Genomic DNA, 20,066 nt, shown 5'->3' on the forward strand with positions numbered 1-20,066 from the left:
TATCCAGCCAGTTACGCACCCACCTTATAGTAGCCCCATCTAAATTGTACTTTCCTAGTTTGTCTGTAAGAATATCATGCGAGACCGTATCAAATGCCTTACTAAAGTCTAGGTATATCACATCCACCGCTTCTCCCTTATCCACAAGGCTCGTTATCCTATCAAAGAATGCTATCAGATTAGTTTGACACGATTTGTTCTTTACAAATCCATGTTGGCTATTCCCTATCACCTTACCACCTTCCAAGTGTTTGCAGATTATTTCTTTAATTATCTGCTCCATTATCTTCCCTGGCACAGAAGTTAAACTAACTGGTCTGTAGTTTCCTGGGTTGTTTTTATTTCCCTTTTTATAGATGGGCACTATATTTGCCCCCTTCCAGTCTTCTGGAATCTCCCCCGTCTCCCATGATTTCCCAAAGATAATAGCTAGAGGCTCAGATACCTCTTCTATTAACTCCTTGAGTATTCTAGGATGCATTTCATCAGGCCCTGGTGACTTGCAGGCATCTAACTTTTCTAAGTGATTTTTTACTTGCTCTTTTTTTATTTTATCTTCTAAACCTACCCTCTTCCCGTAAGTATTCACTATATTAGACATTCCTTCAGACTTCTCAGTGAAGACCGAAACAAAGAAGTCATTAAGCATCTCTGCCATTTCCAAGTCTCCCGTTACTGTTTCCCCCTCCTCACTGAGCAGTAGGCCTACCCTGTCCTTGGTCTTCCTCTTGCTTCTAATGTATTGATAAAAAGTCGTCTTGTTTCCCTTTATTCCCATAGCTAGTTTGAGCTCATTTTGTGCCTTTGCCTTTCTAATCTTGCCTCTGCATTCCTGTGTTATTTGCCTATATTCGTCCTTTGTAATCTGACCTAGTTTCCATTTTTTATATGACGCCTTTTTATTTTGTAGGTCACGCAAGATCTCGTGGTTAAGCCAAGGTGGTCTTTTGCCACATTTTCTGTCTTTCCTAACGATCGGAATAACTTGCTTTTGGGCCCTTAATAGCGTCCCTTTGAAAAACTGCCAACTCTCCTCAGTTGTTTTTCCCCTCAGTCTTGATTCCCATGGGACCTTACCTATCAGCTCTCTGAGCTTACCAAAATCCGCCTTCCTGAAATCCATTGTCTCTATTTTGCTGTACTCCCTTCTACCCTTCCTTAGAATTGTAAACTCTATTATTTCATGATCACTTTCACCCAAGCTTCCTTTTACTTTCAAATTCTCAACGAGTTCTTCCCTATTTGTTAAAATCAAGTCTAGAACAGCTTCCCCCCATTAGCTTTTTCAACTTTCTGAAATAAAAAGTTGTCTGCAATGCAGTCCAGGAACTTATTGGATAGTCTGTGCCCCGCGGTGTTATTTTCCCAACATATATCTGGATAGTTGAAGTCCCCCATCACCACCAAACCTTGGGCTTTGGATGATTTTGTTAGTTGTTTGAAAAAAGCCTCATCCACCTCTTCCACCTGATTAGGTGGCCTGTAGTAGACTCCCAGCACGACATCACCTGTGTTTTTTACCCCTTTTAGCCTAACCCAGAGACTCTCAACACTCCCATCTCCTATGTCCATCTCTACCTCAGTCCAAGTGTGTACATTTTTAATATATAAGGCAACACCTCCTCCCTTTTTCCCCTGTCTATCCTTCCTGAGCAAACTATACCCATCCACACCAACATTCCAGTCATGTCTATTATCCCACCAAGTTTCAGTAATGCCAACAATGTCATAGTTGTATTTATTTATTAGCACTTCCAGTTCTTCCTACTTATTACCCATACTTCTTGCATTTGTATATAGGCATCTAAGATACTGGTTTGATCTTGCCTCCCAGCTTTGCCCTGACCCTCCTTTCTCTCTGCCATTATAGCCCGTGCTCCCTCCTGTTTCCAACCCATTTCCCAGGTCTTGTTCCCCACTTACCTGTGGGGTTTGCTCACCTGTCCCTGTCGAACCTAGTTTAAAGCCCTCCTTACTAGGTTAGCCAGTCTGTGCGCAAATAAGGCCTTTCCCCTCCTCGAAAGGTGAACGCCATCTGTGCCTAGCAGTCCTTCCTCGAATAGCATCCCGTGGTCGAGGAAGCCAAAGCCCTCCTGGCGACACCATCTTCGCAGCCAGGCATTCACCTCCACGATGCATCTGTCTCTGCCTGGGCCCCTACCTTCGACAGGAAGAATCGAAGAGAATACCACCTGCGCTCCAAACTTCTTAACCCGTACTCCCAGAGCCCTGTAGTCACTCTTGACCTGCTCAGTGTCACACCTCACAGTATCATTTGTGCCCACATGGATGAGTAGCATGGGGTAGTAGTCAGAAGGCTGGATAATCTTCGACAATGCCTCTGTAACATCTCGGATACGGGCCCCTGGCAGGCAGCATACCTCCCGGGATGAACGGTCAGGGCAACAGATGGGTGTCTCCGTCCCCCTCAGCAGAGAGTCTCCAACCACCACTACCCTACGTTTCTTATTATCAGTGGTGGCAGCAGACCTCCCAGCCTTAGGGGTACGAGGCTTCGCCTCCTTAACTGTTGGGGGTGATTCCTTCTCTCCTGTATCAAGAAGAGCATAACGGTTATCTGTTACCACAGCAGGAGGGTTTGCAGCAGGGGTGGAGCACTGCCTGCTGCCAGAAGTAACCAGCTGGCTGTGTCCACCCTGAGCCATCTCCTCCTCCACTGGTGTGTCAGATACACCCTGAGCCATTTCCTCCTCCACTGGTGTGTCAGTAGTCCTGTGATCTGGGACAGCTACGTCAGCTGTCTCCACATGGATACTGTCCAGGAATTGCTCATGGATATGGATGTTCCTCAGCCTAGCCACTTCCTCCTGTAGCTCTCCCACCTGCTGCCTGACAGATTCCACCAGTAGGCACCTTTCACATTGGATGCCACCCCCAGCCTGGATATCAGTAAGTGGAAATTGCAAATTGCAGTCTTTGCAAGCCCACACCAGAATCTGGGTAAAAGCATCCATGCTTTGGTGCTCTGTCTGGCTACAGGCGCAGGTGGAGGAGACAGAAGCAGTGCTGGCACAGGTGTTGCGAGTCCTCCTCACCATTGTAAGCCTCCCTCTGTCAAACTCTCTCAAATTCCCATCTGCAGCTCCCAGTCCGCTCTGCTCTGCTTTAAACAGAAAGGTTTAGGATGGGGCTTGGTTTATAGGTTCAGGGGACCAACGGGTCATGGATGAGACCGACAAGGGACCCCCACTCCCTTCCAAACTCCCTTGCGAAACTCCCTGTTAGCAGCTCCTGGTCGCTAAGCTCCCTGGTCGCTTGTGCGGAGCTTTATACAGCCCTGGCCTGAGTGAATGCCCCGCCCACTGGTTAAGGCTCAGCCAATTACCAGAGGCTTCTAGCTTTCAAACCTTCCTTGGTAGCTCCGCCTCCAACTGCCAGCTACAGCACACGGTCCTTCAAACAAACAAACCAAACAGACTGACAAACACACGCTCAGCACACAGCAAGTAACCCCCAAACACAAACACACACACTGCAGACAGTCACTTACCCCACAGATGCTGTATGTGCTCCTCCTTCACCTGGAGAACTCCCTTGCGAAACTCCCTGTTAGCAGCTCCTGTTCTCTCTGGGTCTCCATTTCCCCATTTGTGAAACCCTTTCTCCCATCCTGTTTTTTTCTTGTCTGTTACACTGTAAGTGCCTTGGGGCAGGGGGGCGGACGGACTGTCTCTCTTGTTATGTGCACGGACAGTGCCTAGCGCCATGGGGGGCCCCGATCTCAGTTACTGCCTCCTAGGTGCTGGTGTAATATGTGCAATTGGCCATTAGAACAAGCTAACGGTGAGAGAAGTAGCCGGTGACGCTCTTCAGAACTATTCCAGAAGTGATTCGATAGCCAAAGTGCCCTGTGGTCAGTTTTCCTTGCCAGCTTTCTCCTCCTGTGTTCCTTCCTAGGTGGTGTTTAATATCCAGGGGTCACAGACCATTCAGCAAGAGGAAGGATGGTTCAGGCTGAGGCCAGATAAATCCAAGCCCAGAGTGGATGAGTAAGTCTGTCATTATCCACTTACATTTTCATGCCATAAAATGCAGAGAAAACGCCAGGGGATTCAGCCGGGGGCACTCATCCTCCTACGCAGTGCTGACCCCACCATTCCCGGGGCTTGCTTTCAGCAGGGCAGGCGACGCAGTGGGGAGCGCTCTCCCCACTGCATCTGTATTTCTGTGCCAGCCCTTCTGAAGGGATGCTCATCCATGGTGTTTCTGCGCACCACGATCGGGTGGGTGTCCTCATGGGTCCTGGCACACGTGGTATCTCATAGGAACATAATAGTGGCCAGGCTGGGTCAGACCAAAGGTCCATCCAGCCCAGTATCCTGTCTTCTGACAGTGACTGATGCCAGGTGCCCCAGAGGGAATGAACAGAACCAGTAATCAGCAAGTGATCCCTCCCCTGTCGCCCATTTCCCAGCTTCTGGCTTTTCTCCACTCTTTGGTTCTGTGCTCCGTCAATTTCAGAGGCAACCTGGGCTCCCTGCAGCTGCAGGTGAGGCTTCGAGATGAGACGGTGCTGCCAGGCAGTTACTACCAGCCTCTGGTCCAGCTGCTGTGCCAAGAAGTAAAAGCAGGGCCCAAGGTGAGCTGGCTGCACCACACCATCCCACGCAGGACACGGCTGGGAGGCTGCACAGCTGGGCACATGGCTAATATTTCCTGGCATCACCCCCGTTCAAAACAGGAATTCAGAGTCACAGATTTCTCAGGTCACTCTGATCATCTGGTCTGTTCTTCAGAGACTGGACCCAACGATTCCTGCATGAAGCCCCGTAACCAGAGGGTAAACTAGAGCACTGAGTTTAGAGACTGGACGTAATGATCCCAAGTGAGGGAGAATCCACCACATCCCTTGAGAAGCTGTTCCAATGGTTACTGCGCACGCTCACACATGCACATGGGCAAATTTTGTAGGAGCCTGTGTGCTAGGTACTTTAAGCTATCAAAAGAATTAAACCAGTTAAACGCCCTTCGGAACTCAACTAATCTGTCACCATGAGAGCTCCTGGTCAGCCACCCCTCAGTCCCTGCAGGCCGCAGGTGGCTGCTGGGCCTGGCAATGAGCTACGGAGCCTTTCGCTTCTAGGTCGGTAGTGACCAAAATATCATTCCCTGCTGCTGATCAGCTCATTTCAGGCCATCAGCCACTTACCATTCGACATCTGTTCAGGGCCCACACCAGTTCCTCTCGGGCCATGACGGACATCCCAGACACAGTCCCACTGGGTTGATTAACCATCTGTTTGCATTGCGATAGCACCTAGGAGCTGTGGTCCCGGCCCAGGACCCCATTGTGACAGGTGCTGTACAAACACACAACAGAGATGGCCCCGGCCCCAAGCAGCCCACAGTCTGGTGCGGCCGCATGGGGGAAGCGAGTATATGCCACACGAAGCGAGTGCAGTCTGTGTCTCGGTCCAGCGGCTGGCCCACATAGGAGGACAGCAGTCTCCCTCAGCTGCCAGCTGTAGTAGTTACTCCTGCAGCTCATGCGGCAGAGGCTTGGGCTTTTGCCACTGATGATGCAGGGTTTTGAACGCCGCTGTCAGGCCAAGCGGGGTTGGTTACCCCAGCTCTGCCAATGCCCAGGCTGTACCCACTGTGTAGGGAAAACGTCAGCCTCCAGAGCTGCCAGCAGCCAAGAAAACTCCCCAGAACCCAGTGTGCCCTGCCGAGGGGGAAGGCCTTATCCTGGCTGCCTCTTCCACTCACTGCAGCCCCCGCTTCTCTTCCCAGCAGGATGGGAAGCTTCGTTTAATCACCCTGATTGACGAAACCACGACGGCGGAGTGCAGGCAGGAAGTGGCCATCAACCTCATCAAGCTCTTCCTAGGCCAAGGCTTGGCCAAAGAGTTCCTGGATCTCCTTTTCAAGCTGGAGCTGGATAAAACGGGTGAGGCACGAGGATATGGAGAGGAGCCTGTTATTACACTAGCAGCAAGTGACCCGGCTGCAGGACCGGCTTTAGCAAGTGTGGGGCCTGATTCGTACTCACCCGGCGGCGCTCTGGGTCTTTGGTGGCACTCAAGGACCCGCCACCGAAGACCACAGCCCCCCCGGCCCCCCCGCACGGAGTGCTGCTGAGTGAGTAAAAATTAAAAAGGTGCCAGCACAGGGGCCTCTTAGGCGCTGGTGTGGGGCCTGATTCGGGGAAATTGGGCAAATCAGCCTAAAGCCGGCCCTGCCCGGCTAGAGTCAAATGGTCTGGGACCCTAGTGTGTAGAGCACTGGACTGGGATTCAGCAGACCTGGGTTCTATTCCTCGCTCTGCTGGCTGGCCTTGGACAAGTCACTGACTCTCTGTGCCTCAGTTTGCCCCCCTGTAAAATGGGATAATGCTATTGACCTTCTTTGGAAAGTGCTTTGAGATCTACTGATGAAAGGGGTGAGGTAGGTGTAGTTACAGGGATGTAAAACTAGCAGGAATTCACAAACCATGTTTCTCCTGTCACGTATCTGTCCCCTTTCACACCCGGGGATTCCATTAAACACCACAAGTGATTCTAGGTAAGCGGCAGCCTGCTGCATGTGTGCGGGATAGACGAGCTTCCCCAAAGCCAGGTGCGTGTCCTGCAGTTGTGAGCCCAGTTCTCTGATGTGCATGCAAACAGCCACTGCTGTTACAAGGGTCTCTCTAGGCCAGTTTGTTTACCGGCTGTGAGTAGGTAAGTTGTGCATACAAAGAGCGCCATCAACTGGCAAGTAAGAAAACTGGACCTTGTTCGTAAGGAAGGTAAAGTTGTTGTTTGGTGCAAGTGGCTGCTGAAGCCCCAGCTCTGAACGAGTTTAACTGCGCTGGCAAGAAAGGAGAATCTGTCCAAGGGGTGTCTATGGCCGCTGTCACTGGAGGATCTCCGCACCTCCCCATCCTTAATGGATTCATCCTTGGAACAGCCCTGGGCGGTGGGGCAAGACTACTATCCCTCTTGTACAAAGGGGGACCTGGGGCACAGAGGGACTGAGTGACTTGCCCCAGGTAATGCAGGAAGCCATACCTTGGGCTGCTGCTCTAACCACCCGACGGTCCTTCCTCTCAGAAGCAGAGGGTGGTGCTCAGAGTTTTTCATGAGACTGTCTTTGCCATCCCCACCCCACCCCTTCTCTCCCCACCATCCCCCAAGTCTGAAAGCATGAATCAAACATCACTGTGTTGGTGACAAACCCCCAATGTCCCTGCAGGTTTGGGATGAATCAGGGTCAGCTGCCCCAGCCCATGTGAGTTTTCTGTCAACCTCCAAACAGCAGATGATGCAGAGAGGTCACAGACAAGGGGCTGGATGGCTCTGGAGTCCGCTAATGGCACTGAATTCTCAAACAGGCCAACCCCTCCCCACCCCCCCAGAACTGGCTAACCCCCCACTTTGGGGGTGTTCTGAGCTGGAGCCAGGCTTCAGGAAGAGCTCTCTTCTCCTAGTGACCAGGGCTAACACCTGCTGGCCAGGATGGAGCTACTCAGAGCGTGGAGTCACAAGGGCTGCAGTACCACATGTGGAGTAACATTGCATTGGGAGACGGGGGCCCAAGTATCCGAGTGGGGCTGATGGCCAAAGGCCTGGAGGGTTGGTTCAGCTCTGTGCTGGAGGCTGAATGTTAGTGGGAACGAGGTGTCAGGACTGCTGAGAGTCACCTCCGTTCCCATTAGGTCGGCACGGCTGGGCTGGAAGTGCCAGGAGACCCTGCCATGATGGGAATGCTTAGAAACTACAACAGGAATGATGATAAAATAATTGGGGGAGGGACCTGAATTTTTCCAAGGCCCTCAAAGGGTCAGTTTAGGTTTGACTTGAGCTCCAAAGTGAAGCTTTGGGTTTTTCTTATTTTATCCAAACACATTTGGACTGGCCCGCAAGATGTGCCCTAAGCGTGCTAGACGTGCCAGGGAAATTCTGCTCCCGGTGACCAAAGCCGTGGGCTCTGGCTCCTCAGGTCTCTCACGGGTGACGCTCTCATTTTCAGATGAGCCAAACACGTTATTCCGGAGCAACTCCCTGGCCTCGAAGTCGATGGAATCCTTTCTGAAGGTGCTGGAGTGTGTTATCGGTCTTGCAGTATCCACGGACGCCAGGGCGGGAGCTGACCTAGATAACTGAGTCTGGCTCCCTCCAGTTTCAGGCCCTAGTCTGCCTTGAAAGCTGCTCCACAAGTTGGGAGCAGAGCTGGGTCTGAGCTGAAACCCTGTGACTGAGGGGATTTTGGATCCAGATCTTTGCTCTGTAACGGGCCAAGGTAAACACCCAGCTCTGAGACCAGTGAATGGTGAGGATACCGGGCCTGGATCCCTGTAGCTGGAGTCCATCTGTATATTTTAGACCCCCATCCTCAGTGGGGTGGCCTCTGAGACTTTCACTGGCCAAAGGGATGCAGTGGGGAGAGATCCGGACACGTGGTGTGGATCCAGCTTGCCCTTTGGACGCAGGACTATGCCTGTAAATGCTGAGGGAGGAGAGTGAGTGTGTGTGCAAGGTGCATGCTCCTCTGCCTGCCTCACTGGCCGCCTCTCCTTAGGTGACAGGGATGCAGTATTTGCACAGTGTCCTGGGGCCGACAGTGAATCGAGTCTTTGACGAGAAGAAGTACATCGAGCTGGATCCCAGCAAGGTGGAGATTAAAGAGGTCGGGTAAGAGGCAGTGCAGGGTGTCAGGCAATCCCCGGGGCAGGGGACGAGAGTGGAAGAAACCAAGAGCCATGTTCTGGCTCCAACACCGAGGAATGTGGAGCTGACATGTAGACCGCTACCCCGGACTGCCCTGGCGCCAGCCACCCTACCCTGAGACCACGCTGCTACTGGCGCCAAGGGTGCTCCCTGAGCATAGGGGATGCGTGAGGCCGGATGCCCCTCTCCCCGGTTGTAACTCCCAGGAATACCTGATGCAAGTGAGATCAGGCCCACGATCTTTAAGAGCCAGAGTCTCTGGGTACGTCTACACAGCAAACCAAACCCCACAGCAGTGTCTGAGCCCGGGCAGCTGACTCGGGCTCATGGGGCTTGCGCTGTGGGGCTAAAAGAACAGTGTAGACGTTAGAGCCCGGGCTGGAGTCTGGGCACTGAGACCCCCCACTTGCTGAGTTTCAGAGCCCAGGCTCCCACCTGAGCCTGGACATCGACACAGCTATTGTTCAGTGCGAGGCCAAGTCAGCTGACTGCGGGGTGGGGGGTTTGCTGTGTAGATGTACCCTAAGGGGCCAGGTCCTCAGCTGGTGTCATGTGGCATCGCTCCATTGATGTCAATGGATCTACACTGACTGACACCAGCTGGGGATCAAACCCTAGACTCTGTGTGGATCACACACCTGCCTAATGTTCTCCTCCAAACAGAGCGTTCTCCTAAAGCCTGTAACTCCCTGGCTGCAAATATCTGCGCCTGCTCTGGAATCGTAGGGTTAGAGAGGAGCCCAAACCTCTGGCTCTCACTCCTGACATGGTGTCTTAGGCCTGTCCCTAAACAGAGCCAGACAGATGCTGGGGGATCGGCTGATGACTTAGGAAGAAGGGAGCTAACTCGCTCGGCGATGGTCCAGCTAGTTCAGTGTGTCCTATGTTCCACGTCCGTCGTGCTAGACTTCAGCCCTCATCCCAGTGGGGAAGGGTAGCAATCCTTCCTGACCCCAGCCGGTGGCCAGCATGTCCTGAAGCATGTGGATTGGCAGCCCTGCATCCCAGCTGCGTGGCTGCAGAGACCACTCATGCTTACGCACACGGTCTCCCCCAGTGTGCGTTCCTGACTGAGTCCATGCGGCTTGCCTGGCAGGTGCTCCGGGCTCCATCGGATCCAGACAGAGAGCGAGGTGATCCAGCAGAGCACCCAGCACCTGCAGTCCTACCTGACCGACCTGCTCATCACTATTGCTAAGTCGGTGAGGACGTGTCCCGCCACCATCCGTGCCACCTTCAGGCAGCTCTTCAAGCGGGTCGAGGAGCACTTCCCAGAGAACAAACACAAGGTTGGTTGCCAAGCCGTCGCCAGCCCAGCACAGAGACCGGGATCGTGACTCTCTGGGGACACCTGGCTGTCCCGTGCTGTGGCTGGCTTCCAACAGGCATTGACTGTGAGGCTGCAGAACAGCTTAACCCGCCAGACAGCAGTTGCCCTGAGCCTGCTGCTCATACACAGCACTGACCGGAAGGGGACAGCCATGGCTGGAAATCGCAGCCTTGTTTGAGTCTGGACCAAGGCGGGTCCCAGTGCAGGGCCTGCTGAGGTGGGAGCTGCAAGGAGCAGCGCTGTGGTTCAGCAGGGGGCGCTCTTCCCTCTGGATCATTAATGAAGCAATGGTGGCCTGCAGGGTTGGTCAGAAATTAAACTTTGGGATGGAAAATGAGGTTTTTGGCTAAATAAACTTTTTTGCAGGAAGCGCCGTAGAGAATCTCAAACTTGTCAAAAAAATGTAAACTGAAATATTTTGATTTGGATTTGCCTGCCTGGGTACCTTATGGGAATTGTAGCGTGGTTTCTACATGTCCCATGATGCCCCAAGGCCAGAGAATCCTGTGGTGCATCATGAGAGATGTAGTCCAACCAGGAAGCTGGACCGATATAGGAGAGCATGAGGCACTGAACTACAGCGCCCATGAGGTACCATGGCAGCAAATTGAAATGTACCAGTTTTCCAATTTTTTTTTCACTGAAATATCAAAATTCTCCAGAGAAAATTGAGATAAAAATCATTTTTCTCCTCCCCCCCCCATTTTCCTGCAGAAAAACTGCATTTTCTGACTGTCTCCATTTCCAGCATGATGCATGTCTCCTTTGCAGTTTAAGTTGAATGCAGGATTCTTCCCCACTGTTGGCTGCCTTGTCAAACAGCTGGCATGTTCGTTTCCCCCCAGAGGTGGCTGCATTACAGTGGCAGGAGAATACACTGTATAATTGCTAAAGCACTTTGCGACACTGCTGACCCAAGGAGGCTCAGGGGACCCGATTTCTGATTGTGCTTACACAGAGGTCAGCTGACAGACCCATACCATCTCCTTGGGAAGCCTACGTTGCTGCTATTGGTGTTTAATGAGCGATTTCCTTCTGTCTCCCTGCCGACACCCCACCCCTCCCTGGCCACTCTCCTCCTGCAGAACGTGAAATTCATTGCCGTCACCAGCTTCCTCTGCCTGCGCTTCTTCTCTCCTGCCATCATGTCCCCCAAGCTCTTCCACCTGCGGGAGAAGCATGCGGATGCCCGCACCAGTCGGACCCTGCTGCTCCTAGCCAAGGTAAGTCCTGTGTTGCCCTACGCTGTGCTCCATTGGCAGAGGGAGAGGGGAGGAGGTGTCTGTGTCCATAAGGGACCCTGCCAGCACTTCCCAATGCAGCATTTCCAATCACCCAAGCCGAGGGGCTGGCATGGGAGCACAGATAGTATCCCCTCCAAAGCAGCCCACCTGCTGCAGGATGCCAGGCAGCCCTCGCTGCCTGCTGATCCAGTGTGTCATGCTCCCGTTGGATGGGAGGCAGCAATGGGGTCAGCCGGCCTTCCTGCAGCTCTCTGAGCAAGGCCAGAACATTCAGGAGGGACTCCAGGCAGCAGTGGGCTGTGTCACCCAGTCACGCAGCCAGAGCGAACCATAGAGTCTGCCTTTGTCCAGGTGCCCATTTCTCTACAGTGGGGGACTGAGAATCAGGATTCCTGGGTTCTATTCCTGCCCTGATGTCAGGCAGAGTGTAACTGCCCTGGCTTTGCCCGGAGTGCACAGCTGTGGGCAGCTCGGGTGGTGTGCTGTGATCCTTCCCTCTCGTTTGGTGCCAGGCTATCCAGACCGTGGGGAACATGGACGCTGCCGCCAGCCGGGCCAAGGAAGGCTGGATGGCCCCTCTACAGCCCACCATCCAGCAGAGCATCTCCCAGATGAAGGAGTTCATCACCAGGCTCATAGACATCAAGGAGAAGGAAGGTGAATCAATCCGCTGGAGCCAGTTGGTCTAAGGACCCCACACCTTGCTCCATCTGGCTCGGGGGGGGGGGGGGGGGATTTGCTGTCACTGATGTGGCTTTGGGCTGAATCCCTCTTCGAAAAGCATAGCAGCTTCTGGCCCCCACAAGTAGAATGCTGGGACTCAGTCTCTCTACTCAGCCTAGATGGATAGAACAGACTGGGATCAATGAGATAGCCTGTGACACAGAGTGTGGGACCTGTATTCCTGCTCCATGGATCAGCAAGGACACCCACTTTCAGGCTTTGGGCCCCAGCCATCCCCTTTCTTGGACAGAGACTCACATCTCACGCCCACCTGACAAGTCTTCCCAGGATGCACAGTCCCCTGCCTATGCTGTGATAACCCCAGCAAGCCAGGCTGTCTAAAAGGCCAATGCTTCCCCTCCAGAGGCTAGGCTAGGAGAATTTCCCACAGTGATCAGGTACCATGCAGCCCTTTCTAAGCAAACACCCTGTTCTTCAGATGACAGCATTACAAACCTACATGTGTGCTAATACACTTACCAGAGATCCCCCCCAGCTCCAGCAAGGGGTGATTAGTCCTTCACACTGCACCCAGGGGGTTCTCGGTGGTTACAAGGCCATGGCAGCTTCTGCTGAGAACAGGTGCATAGGTATCCTTTCCTGTATACAGCTGAGGCCTTTCGCTCATGCAAGAGTGAATCACAGACACAAGCTCTCTCCTCAGGGTGGGGTTTTGCATAACCAGAGGCGGGGAGGTATGTTGGCATTCACCACATCCGTAGAGATTCCCTGGGCAACCCACTTAACTGTCCCCTCAAAGTTCATTCTTGTCTGGCCCATTGTTTTAAATGCTCCCTGGGAGTGCAGAACACTCCCCTGGGTTCACACAGGTCCCCTCTGCCCCTGCAGGCATTGCATGCAATCCCACAGCGATACATAAACTTTGCATTCTTGATACAATGGACTCCAGTCCCAAGAAGGTTTTCCAGGGACAGTGCAGGAAATTGCCATCTCTGTCGCAGACGGCCCTGCCTGCAAGCGGTGTGCTCCAGCAGACAAGGCGCTGCCTCGGGAAGGAGACCTGTGTGCTTGTCCCAGCTGTGAAATGGGAATAGCTCTGGGACTCGCTGTTGTGAGGCGCTTTGAGGTCTGCGGCTGCCTGGTTCTGAGGGCGTCCCTGTTGCTTGCAGAGGTGGACCAGCCAAAGGCGCAGACACTGGTTGTGAAGGAGGGGCCGTTATTCATCCACAGGGGCAAAGGCAAAGGGCCGCTGCTGTCATCTTCCTTTAAGAAACTCCACTTCTCGTTGACGAGTGAGGCCCTCAGCTTTGCCAAGACGCCCAGCTCCAAGGTAAGGGGGACGCACCCTGCCATTAGCGGGGGATGGTTTGCAGCCTATCCCTAGGACGGGCCTATCTCAGGAAGGCAGCTGCTGGTCCCATGTCTTCGCTCTGGCTGCACTGATTGTGGAAGAGAAGTGGCTGGGGGACCCCAGGTGGACACTTGGCTCTGCCTGGACCTGGCAGACAGATGGAAGCTGCTTCCCTGGTCAGCCCCCAGCCCAGCATCGCAGTGAGCCCCCCTGGAGCACTGTGCTCTAGGGGATACTCGGGGCAGGGCACATTTTCCCCTGACGCACCTGGCAGCGACACGGGGCAAAGACTCTGCTGGCCTGTCCCTAGGGAGGGGATTCTCTCACACTGGTGGGACTGGGAGCCGGGGTTGGGCTTGTACCATTTGCCCATCTGTGATGTGGAGCTGAACTGCTCCCGGCTTCCAGAGGTGGTGGTGAGAATTCAAGAATATGGGCATAGCGCCTGGGGTGGGTGAACTGGTCGTGAAGCAGCCCCTGATCCGGCTCCCTGGCTGGAGTGGGGCAAGCTCCAGACCCAGCTCCCCAGTGGGGCCTCGAGGGCCGGATTAAAACAGCCATTGGGGTGGGTGAACTGGTCGGGGGGAAGAGAACTGGCCAGAGCTGTCCCAGGGCCTTGAAGGCTCTTCCTGCCCATCCGTTTGAGATCTGAAGGGCAGAGGGAGCCGCTCGGATCACCCGGTCTGACCTGCAGAGAGCAGGCTGGAGAAGCATGGCCAGCCATTCTGCAGTGCAGGGGATCCGCTGGCATCGTCTCTAGAGTCTGCGGGGGGGGGGGGGGGGGGGGGGGAGGAGAGGGGGCCGATCAGCATGGACCCAGCCTCAGACTGAGCTTTCTCCTGTGAAGCCCCTCTAAGGGGGGCATGGCCTCTCCCAGGGCGAGCTCAGATCTCCTGGGCTCTGCTGTAGGGCTGGCCCCCGCCCCGCCTTCCCTCCTGAGGTTTCCATGGCTCCCGCTCTCCCCTTCATTTCAGAAAAGCTCCTTCATCAGCCTGTCCAACATCCGGGCAGCCGAGAAGGTGGAGGAGAAAAGCTTTGGCAGCTCCCACGTGATGCAGATCATCTACGCTGATGAGGCAGGGCAGCTGGAGATGGCCTATCTGCAGTGCAAGGTGGGCTGGTCACCCAGGCTGGGGGGGTTCAGGAAGCGGGTGAGGATGCACTGGAGACTGGAACTCATGGACCTGGTCATGTATGTCCGGTGTCATCCCCCTTCCCTGACTGCGCAGCGGGTTAGGGGGTCAGGACTCCTGGGTTCTATGTCTGCAGGCCGGCCACGCCGCGCAGCAGTTCGAGAATGTGTGAGCAGCAGTGCTGAGAGCAGAGATCGACACAGCCGGTCAGTCTCAGGGGCCAGGAGAGGCTCCTTTGCTGGGCAGTGAGAGGTGGAAGCTTCATTTGCCTCGTGAGGCTGGCTATTTTGGGGAGACGGCTCTGGCACCTGTGAAAGCACTTAGTGCAATGCACGGCTGGCGTGCCACGGATGGGGGCCCTTTGCTTTGCTCCCAGTCTGGTGCACTAACCTTGTGCTGGGCAGTGCTCATGGGATACAGCCCAAGTGACGCTAGAAGCTGTGAGTGGGGACCCTCCAGTCACTCAGTGCCTGGTGCCTCTGGCAGGGACATAGGGCAGCGCCCGCTGTGTGTCTCTCTTTCAGTGCGTCAATGAGCTGAACCAGTGGCTCTCGGCCCTGAGGAAAGTCTGCGTTAACAACGCCGAGATGCTGGGCTCCTATCACCCGGGAGTGTTCAAAGGAGACAAATGGAGCTGCTGCCACCAAAAGGAGAAAACAGGTACTTCGCATGCCCAGCCTCCTGCCAGCAAAGGGAGTCTAGTGGTGCGAGCAGAGAGACGGAGAGGGTGGGTTCTAGGGCTGTAGTTCTGCCACTGCCTTACTGCTTGACCTTGGGCAAGTCACCTGACCCCTCTGTGCCTTCAGGGTCCCATCTGTGAGATGCATGCCTGGGCATCAAGTGTTTGCCCAATCTACAGGTGGGTGGGTTGGATGGGTTCCCCTCTGTGCCTGACCTACAGAGCCTGTGGCTGGTACAGGCCAAACTAGGGACGTGTGGGTCGTCAGCTTGTTCTTTTAGCTGTGGAGCTCCCCAGCTGTCTGCCAAGAGGGCTTGGAGCCCCTCAGCTCAGGGCTTCTCTACACTTACAAGGCTGCACCGATGCAGCTGTGTCGCTGTAGTGAAGACGCTCCTACGAGAGCGTCTCCCATCGGCGTATGTGCTTCATCCCCCTGAGAGGCAATAGGAGAAACCATCCTGTCGACGTAGCGCTGGCTACATTGGGAATTCGGCTGGATGAGTGACTCGCTCTACCGGTACGAGTTTGTAGTGCAGACCAGGGCTCAGGTGCTAGAGAAAGGCAGAGTATTGTTCCTGTCTCCCTGGGCATGGAGCTTTGTTCATTTGCTGTATTGATGGCTTGGGAACGCCCGGACGTTCCCTTCTCCAGGGAAGCCAGAGCAGGGGGAGTCGCAGAATGCCTACGTGAGTGTAGTTAAACCCGTGGGCTCTTACATCCACTAGAGGGCACCACTCAGATACCATCAGTCAGCCTTTTGTGGGAGGTGGGGCCCACCGCAAATTAACCTGCTGTGTCCTGGCTGCTGTCGCCTAGGTTTGGGATGTGATAAAACCCGGCACGGAGTCACTCTGCAGGAATGGAATGACCCCCTGGATCCAGATCTAGAGGCTCAATTAACTTTTAGACACCTGTTTGGAGTGAGGGAGTTAATGAGGTGAGTCGCTTGATTCGTGCAGCATGATTGGGGCTGTTTCCTTCTAGGAGTTTGCACCCAGGGATCATCTCTGTGCCCTGCGAGGGGCCTGTAAGCATGGAGCGAGTCTCGCACACTGTGCTGTCACTCGCAGAGGACCATCTCTGTGGCCCCAAGGAGGGAGGGAGCCAATCAGCACAGTAAGTTACATGTTCCAGGGGCCAGCAGGCCATGCACTCTGCCCCTGGCAATCATCTGCCTAAGGCCCAGTGTTCTGCTCTGTTTCAAAGGACTGGCTGGGATCCTTATGTGCATATGTTCCAGGCGTTCTGACTGAAGCCAGGGTGAGGGTGATACCCCAGGGGGCCCCCTCTGCGCTGGTCTGCAGCCTTGGGATCCTGTGCAGAAACAGGTCATTAGTGACTAGCTTGGAGATTGGAATCCCTGTGATGTCCCATCTTGCCCATCCCCAGGCCAGGATTGTTCCCTTCAGAGCACTGATAAATAGACTGTCCATTCTAGTTTAAATGCCCCAAGCAACGGGGCTTTCACCATCTCCCTTGGGAGGTTCTTCCATTATCTTAATGGATCTCACTGTGCAGAAATTCCTTCGGACACTCACCCTGAATGTTCCCTTTCTGACTGTCTCCATCCTCCTCCATCTACACCCCATATCACCCTGAACAGTTCCTCCTTCCTGAGCATTCACTGGGGCTACATCCCAGAGAAAGAAGTGCGAGTGAGCAGGGGGATGGACATATACAAGAGGCTGGGATGGCTGCTCAAAGATCCTTAGAAGAAGCCACCATGTGTTCAGAGTTAGCCAAGGGGAGCAGACACGCAAACTTAATCTTACAAGGTCCTGACCATCTCATGAGATGCTGATTTGTCTTCAACTCCTGTTATCAGTGGCATTGTGCAAGATTGCACCTTCTGGCTTTTTGGCTTTGAATATGGTGGGGCTAATTGGTTAATTGCGGATTACATCTGAAAACCCATTCTTGTTTCATCTTGCTCCCTTCAGGGAAAAGTATCTGGAGATGATGACAGAGAAAAATGAAAACCTTCTTCTACGCCAAAGTGGAGGTATTGCTTTGTTGTTGATGGATTATTAATCTTTCCTAGGAGGGCATGTGCTATGATTAGCAATACATCTAATAACCAACACTCTCCTCCCTTTTCCCAGACAACGCCACATTACTGTGTAATAGTTCTCTGTCCTGGCCATCAACCAGCCCTAGCTATCATCCTTTGCTGCTGGGGGTGGGCTCGAATTTCCGGTGGTGCTGTCTCCTCTGGTGATCCTTGGGGCTGGTAGGGTTGTCAGTAGCTGCTGTGCAAGCACCACTCCAATTGGGGCAATTCTCTCTGCTTCCCTGCACCTCCACAGACCCCGAAAATGTGGACGGCCCCACAAGGCTATTCCAGGTGCTGCAGGACCTCGAAGACGCCCATCACACAGCTGTCTTCAGCTCAGGCACCCTAGTTGACGGGGACAGAAACTGCCTCCTGGAGCTGCAGACGTGACTCCTGGAGTGAGCCACTCCGTCGGGGCGATGCCGCTGCCTCTCATTCTGCTCACTTGGTCCTGCTGCATCCATCAGAGCTGCCAACACTAGACATCTTTTCAATGGGAACTCCCTCGACACCGTGTGCTCTCGCCATCACCCCACTGCTCAAAAAGCCATGTCATGGACTTCTGCCAGCTTAGCGTGTCTCCATTAGCGACCAACTTGTCAATGACCCTCTTGTGCTCTCACTAATCCCCAGAGCGGCATGGGCGCCTGTGCTGTATCCAGAAGGTAGTGCAGAAGGTTTCATGTCTCTCCACTATTATTTTTACCTTTCAGTCAAGATCCAGCTGTTTTGTCAAGCCTGGTCTGATGTGAAATCGTAGTTCCTCAGTTCAACCTTATATATGAGCTGCTTCACCCTGTGGGTTTGAGACACCAAGGTCAAAATGACTCGGTGGAGCACTGAAGCCAGTAATAATGCACAGGCTGATGCATCCACAGAAGAGGAGGCGGAATCTGTTAGGGCAGGGGACTGGGAGTCAGGTGGCCTGGATTCCATACACTCTTCTGCCACTGACCCACAGTATGAGATGGAGCAGGTCATTTGACCCTGGTGTGTTCCTCAGTTTCCCCATCTCTGAAATAGGGATGATGAGACTTCCCCTCCTTTGTTAAAGTGCTTTGCCATCCTCTGATGAAAAGTGCAATGGAGGAGTGAAGTATCCGTTAACTGGAGATGCTGGCTGACGCCTGGAATTTTATAACCATCGTCACTGAGCAGCACATCCATCTGTCTCACTGGGTTGTAGCTGAGGTAAAGGAATGCAGATTCAGCTTATTGAATGAACATGGACAAGTCTTGAGTCAGCACCTCAGACCCCATTGCATGGTGTGTGGTTACTGCTGGCTGCTCAGTGACCATTCCACACCTTGGGGAAGAAGAGATGGGGAAGTGGTTTGTTAGAGCAGGTGATTCTGAGCCAGGCCTCCTGGTTCTATTCCCACCTCTCCCCACCCTGGGTAAATTGCTGTTTTTTAGAAGCATTTGGCATTCACCCACAAGGGTCAGTGGGAGCTGGAGGGGCTCAGCACCTCTGAAAGCCAGGGCCTTGACCTCTGCATCCGTTTTCTGATCTGTAATTGCGGATAATATATATTAGGCTAAACCAAGTTCTCAGTTGCAATCCCATTGGCAGTCACCAAAGGCAGACTTTCACTCCCCATGCCTATTTCCCAGGGGTCTTGCAAAGCTTGCTTACCTGTCAAGTGGTTCTTGATCCCAGGAAATGCAAAATACTCTCTGTATAATGGCTTCCTGTCTGAAAAGTGCTTTCACATCCCTGGCAAAAGGTGCTATAGAGATGCAGGCTGGCCACTACCACCTGTGCTGTATTTCAGGCCCAGGTAAATGGATGCTCTGAAACTATTGAGCAGGTGGCCTGGCTCTTACTTGGTGTCCTGCACTAACTAAAGCGCTGGTTATAAACAGTCTGGTTCATGGCCATTTGAGTGTCAGAACAGTGCACCTGCTGGATCACTGGACCCTCCATTGAACTGAACGGAAAATGCCGTAGGTTAGACCTGCTGTTCTGTGCAATATTATCATTTAGTGCAGCATATGGAGTCAGCACAATCCAGCAGCCTGGTGGAGAGACCCAAATAGCCATCCATTTGCCCCAGAAAATGTGTCCCTTTGGCAGTTGATCAAGTACAGGCAGGGACATGACTGGTGTGTTCATTGCAGAGGTGGCTTACACCTGATCAGGGCTATGTGACCTAAAGCAATAGACTCCAGAGGAGACCAGTGTCAAAGGGAGTAACCAGGGCATATGCCTTCCCAGCCACTGTACAGAATCAATGCTAGAGAAATCTCTGTGTATTTGAATGTACAATAAACACGTCTTTTACCATGAGGCCATGTGTTTGCTTTTCATTCCCTGCCAGCATCTCCCTGTTGAGGAAATGCCAGTGGGATTTGTGGACTCAGTTTAGTTCAGGGCGAGTTGGTTGGTTTGTTTGACCCTTTCAGTTAATTTGACTTTCCCGTTCAGAACCGTACACGGGCCTGGCCTGTCTGTAAGCCAGTTGTGGACTGGGGTCCTGCTGGCACCTCAGGCCCGGGGTGGGGGGGGGTGCACGGTGAGAGGGTGTTGTGATCAGTAACCATGTCTTGTGTCTACATCAGAGCGGGCGGCGGCTGCTGCTGACAAGGGTGTTGCCGGCGCTGAGAGGGTCACGTCCACGAAGGTGCTAAGAGGTGCTGCTAGCAGTGAGGGGGCCTGGGTGACACTGGTGAGGGCGTTGCCAGGGGCGACGGCGGTGCGGATGGTGCTGTTGATGAGGGCGTTGCCATGGCATCGCTGTCCATGAAGGTGGTAACCAGGGTGCTGCTGGGGGCGGGGGGAGCACATGTTGCCCAGGGCGCTGGGGATGAGCGGGGTGGAGTTGCGGGGGGCGGGGCCTCTGGGCTGAGTGGCAATTTCTCCTCGCTGGCGGCAGGGGGCGCAGTCGCTGCGTAGTGCCCCGGAAGCGGAAGTAGCGTG

The 20,066-nt window shown here is 53.7% G+C and overlaps 1 protein-coding gene across 4 annotated transcripts in view; it reads left to right on the plus strand.

Annotated features, from left to right (window-relative positions):
• LOC127037415 (ras GTPase-activating protein 4-like) overlaps window positions 1-19,436 on the plus strand; it is a 53,807-nt gene extending 34,371 nt beyond the window's left edge. For 2 of the 4 annotated variants that reach the window (XM_050929096.1, XM_050929099.1), the window contains exons 8-21: window positions 3,919-4,010; window positions 4,483-4,600; window positions 5,755-5,911; window positions 7,975-8,039; window positions 8,524-8,636; window positions 9,769-9,961; window positions 11,088-11,225; window positions 11,759-11,903; window positions 13,100-13,260; window positions 14,256-14,393; window positions 14,939-15,074; window positions 15,910-16,030; window positions 17,034-17,095; window positions 17,400-19,436. In XM_050929096.1, the coding sequence (XP_050785053.1) occupies window positions 3,919-4,010; window positions 4,483-4,600; window positions 5,755-5,911; window positions 7,975-8,039; window positions 8,524-8,636; window positions 9,769-9,961; window positions 11,088-11,225; window positions 11,759-11,903; window positions 13,100-13,260; window positions 14,256-14,393; window positions 14,939-15,074; window positions 15,910-16,030; window positions 17,034-17,095; window positions 17,400-17,536 (1,776 nt within the window). In that variant the 3' untranslated portion in view covers window positions 17,537-19,436. The remainder of the gene's footprint in view (window positions 1-3,918; window positions 4,011-4,482; window positions 4,601-5,754; window positions 5,912-7,974; window positions 8,040-8,523; window positions 8,637-9,768; window positions 9,962-11,087; window positions 11,226-11,758; window positions 11,904-13,099; window positions 13,261-14,255; window positions 14,394-14,938; window positions 15,075-15,909; window positions 16,031-17,033; window positions 17,096-17,399) is intronic. The other 2 variants (XM_050929097.1, XM_050929098.1) reach the window with 2 other exon arrangements.
• The last annotated feature ends 630 nt before the right edge of the window (window positions 19,437-20,066 follow it).

The sequence above is a fragment of the Gopherus flavomarginatus genome, chromosome 19 (assembly GCF_025201925.1).
Source record: "Gopherus flavomarginatus isolate rGopFla2 chromosome 19, rGopFla2.mat.asm, whole genome shotgun sequence".
NCBI classification, from domain to species: domain Eukaryota; kingdom Metazoa; phylum Chordata; order Testudines; family Testudinidae; genus Gopherus; species Gopherus flavomarginatus.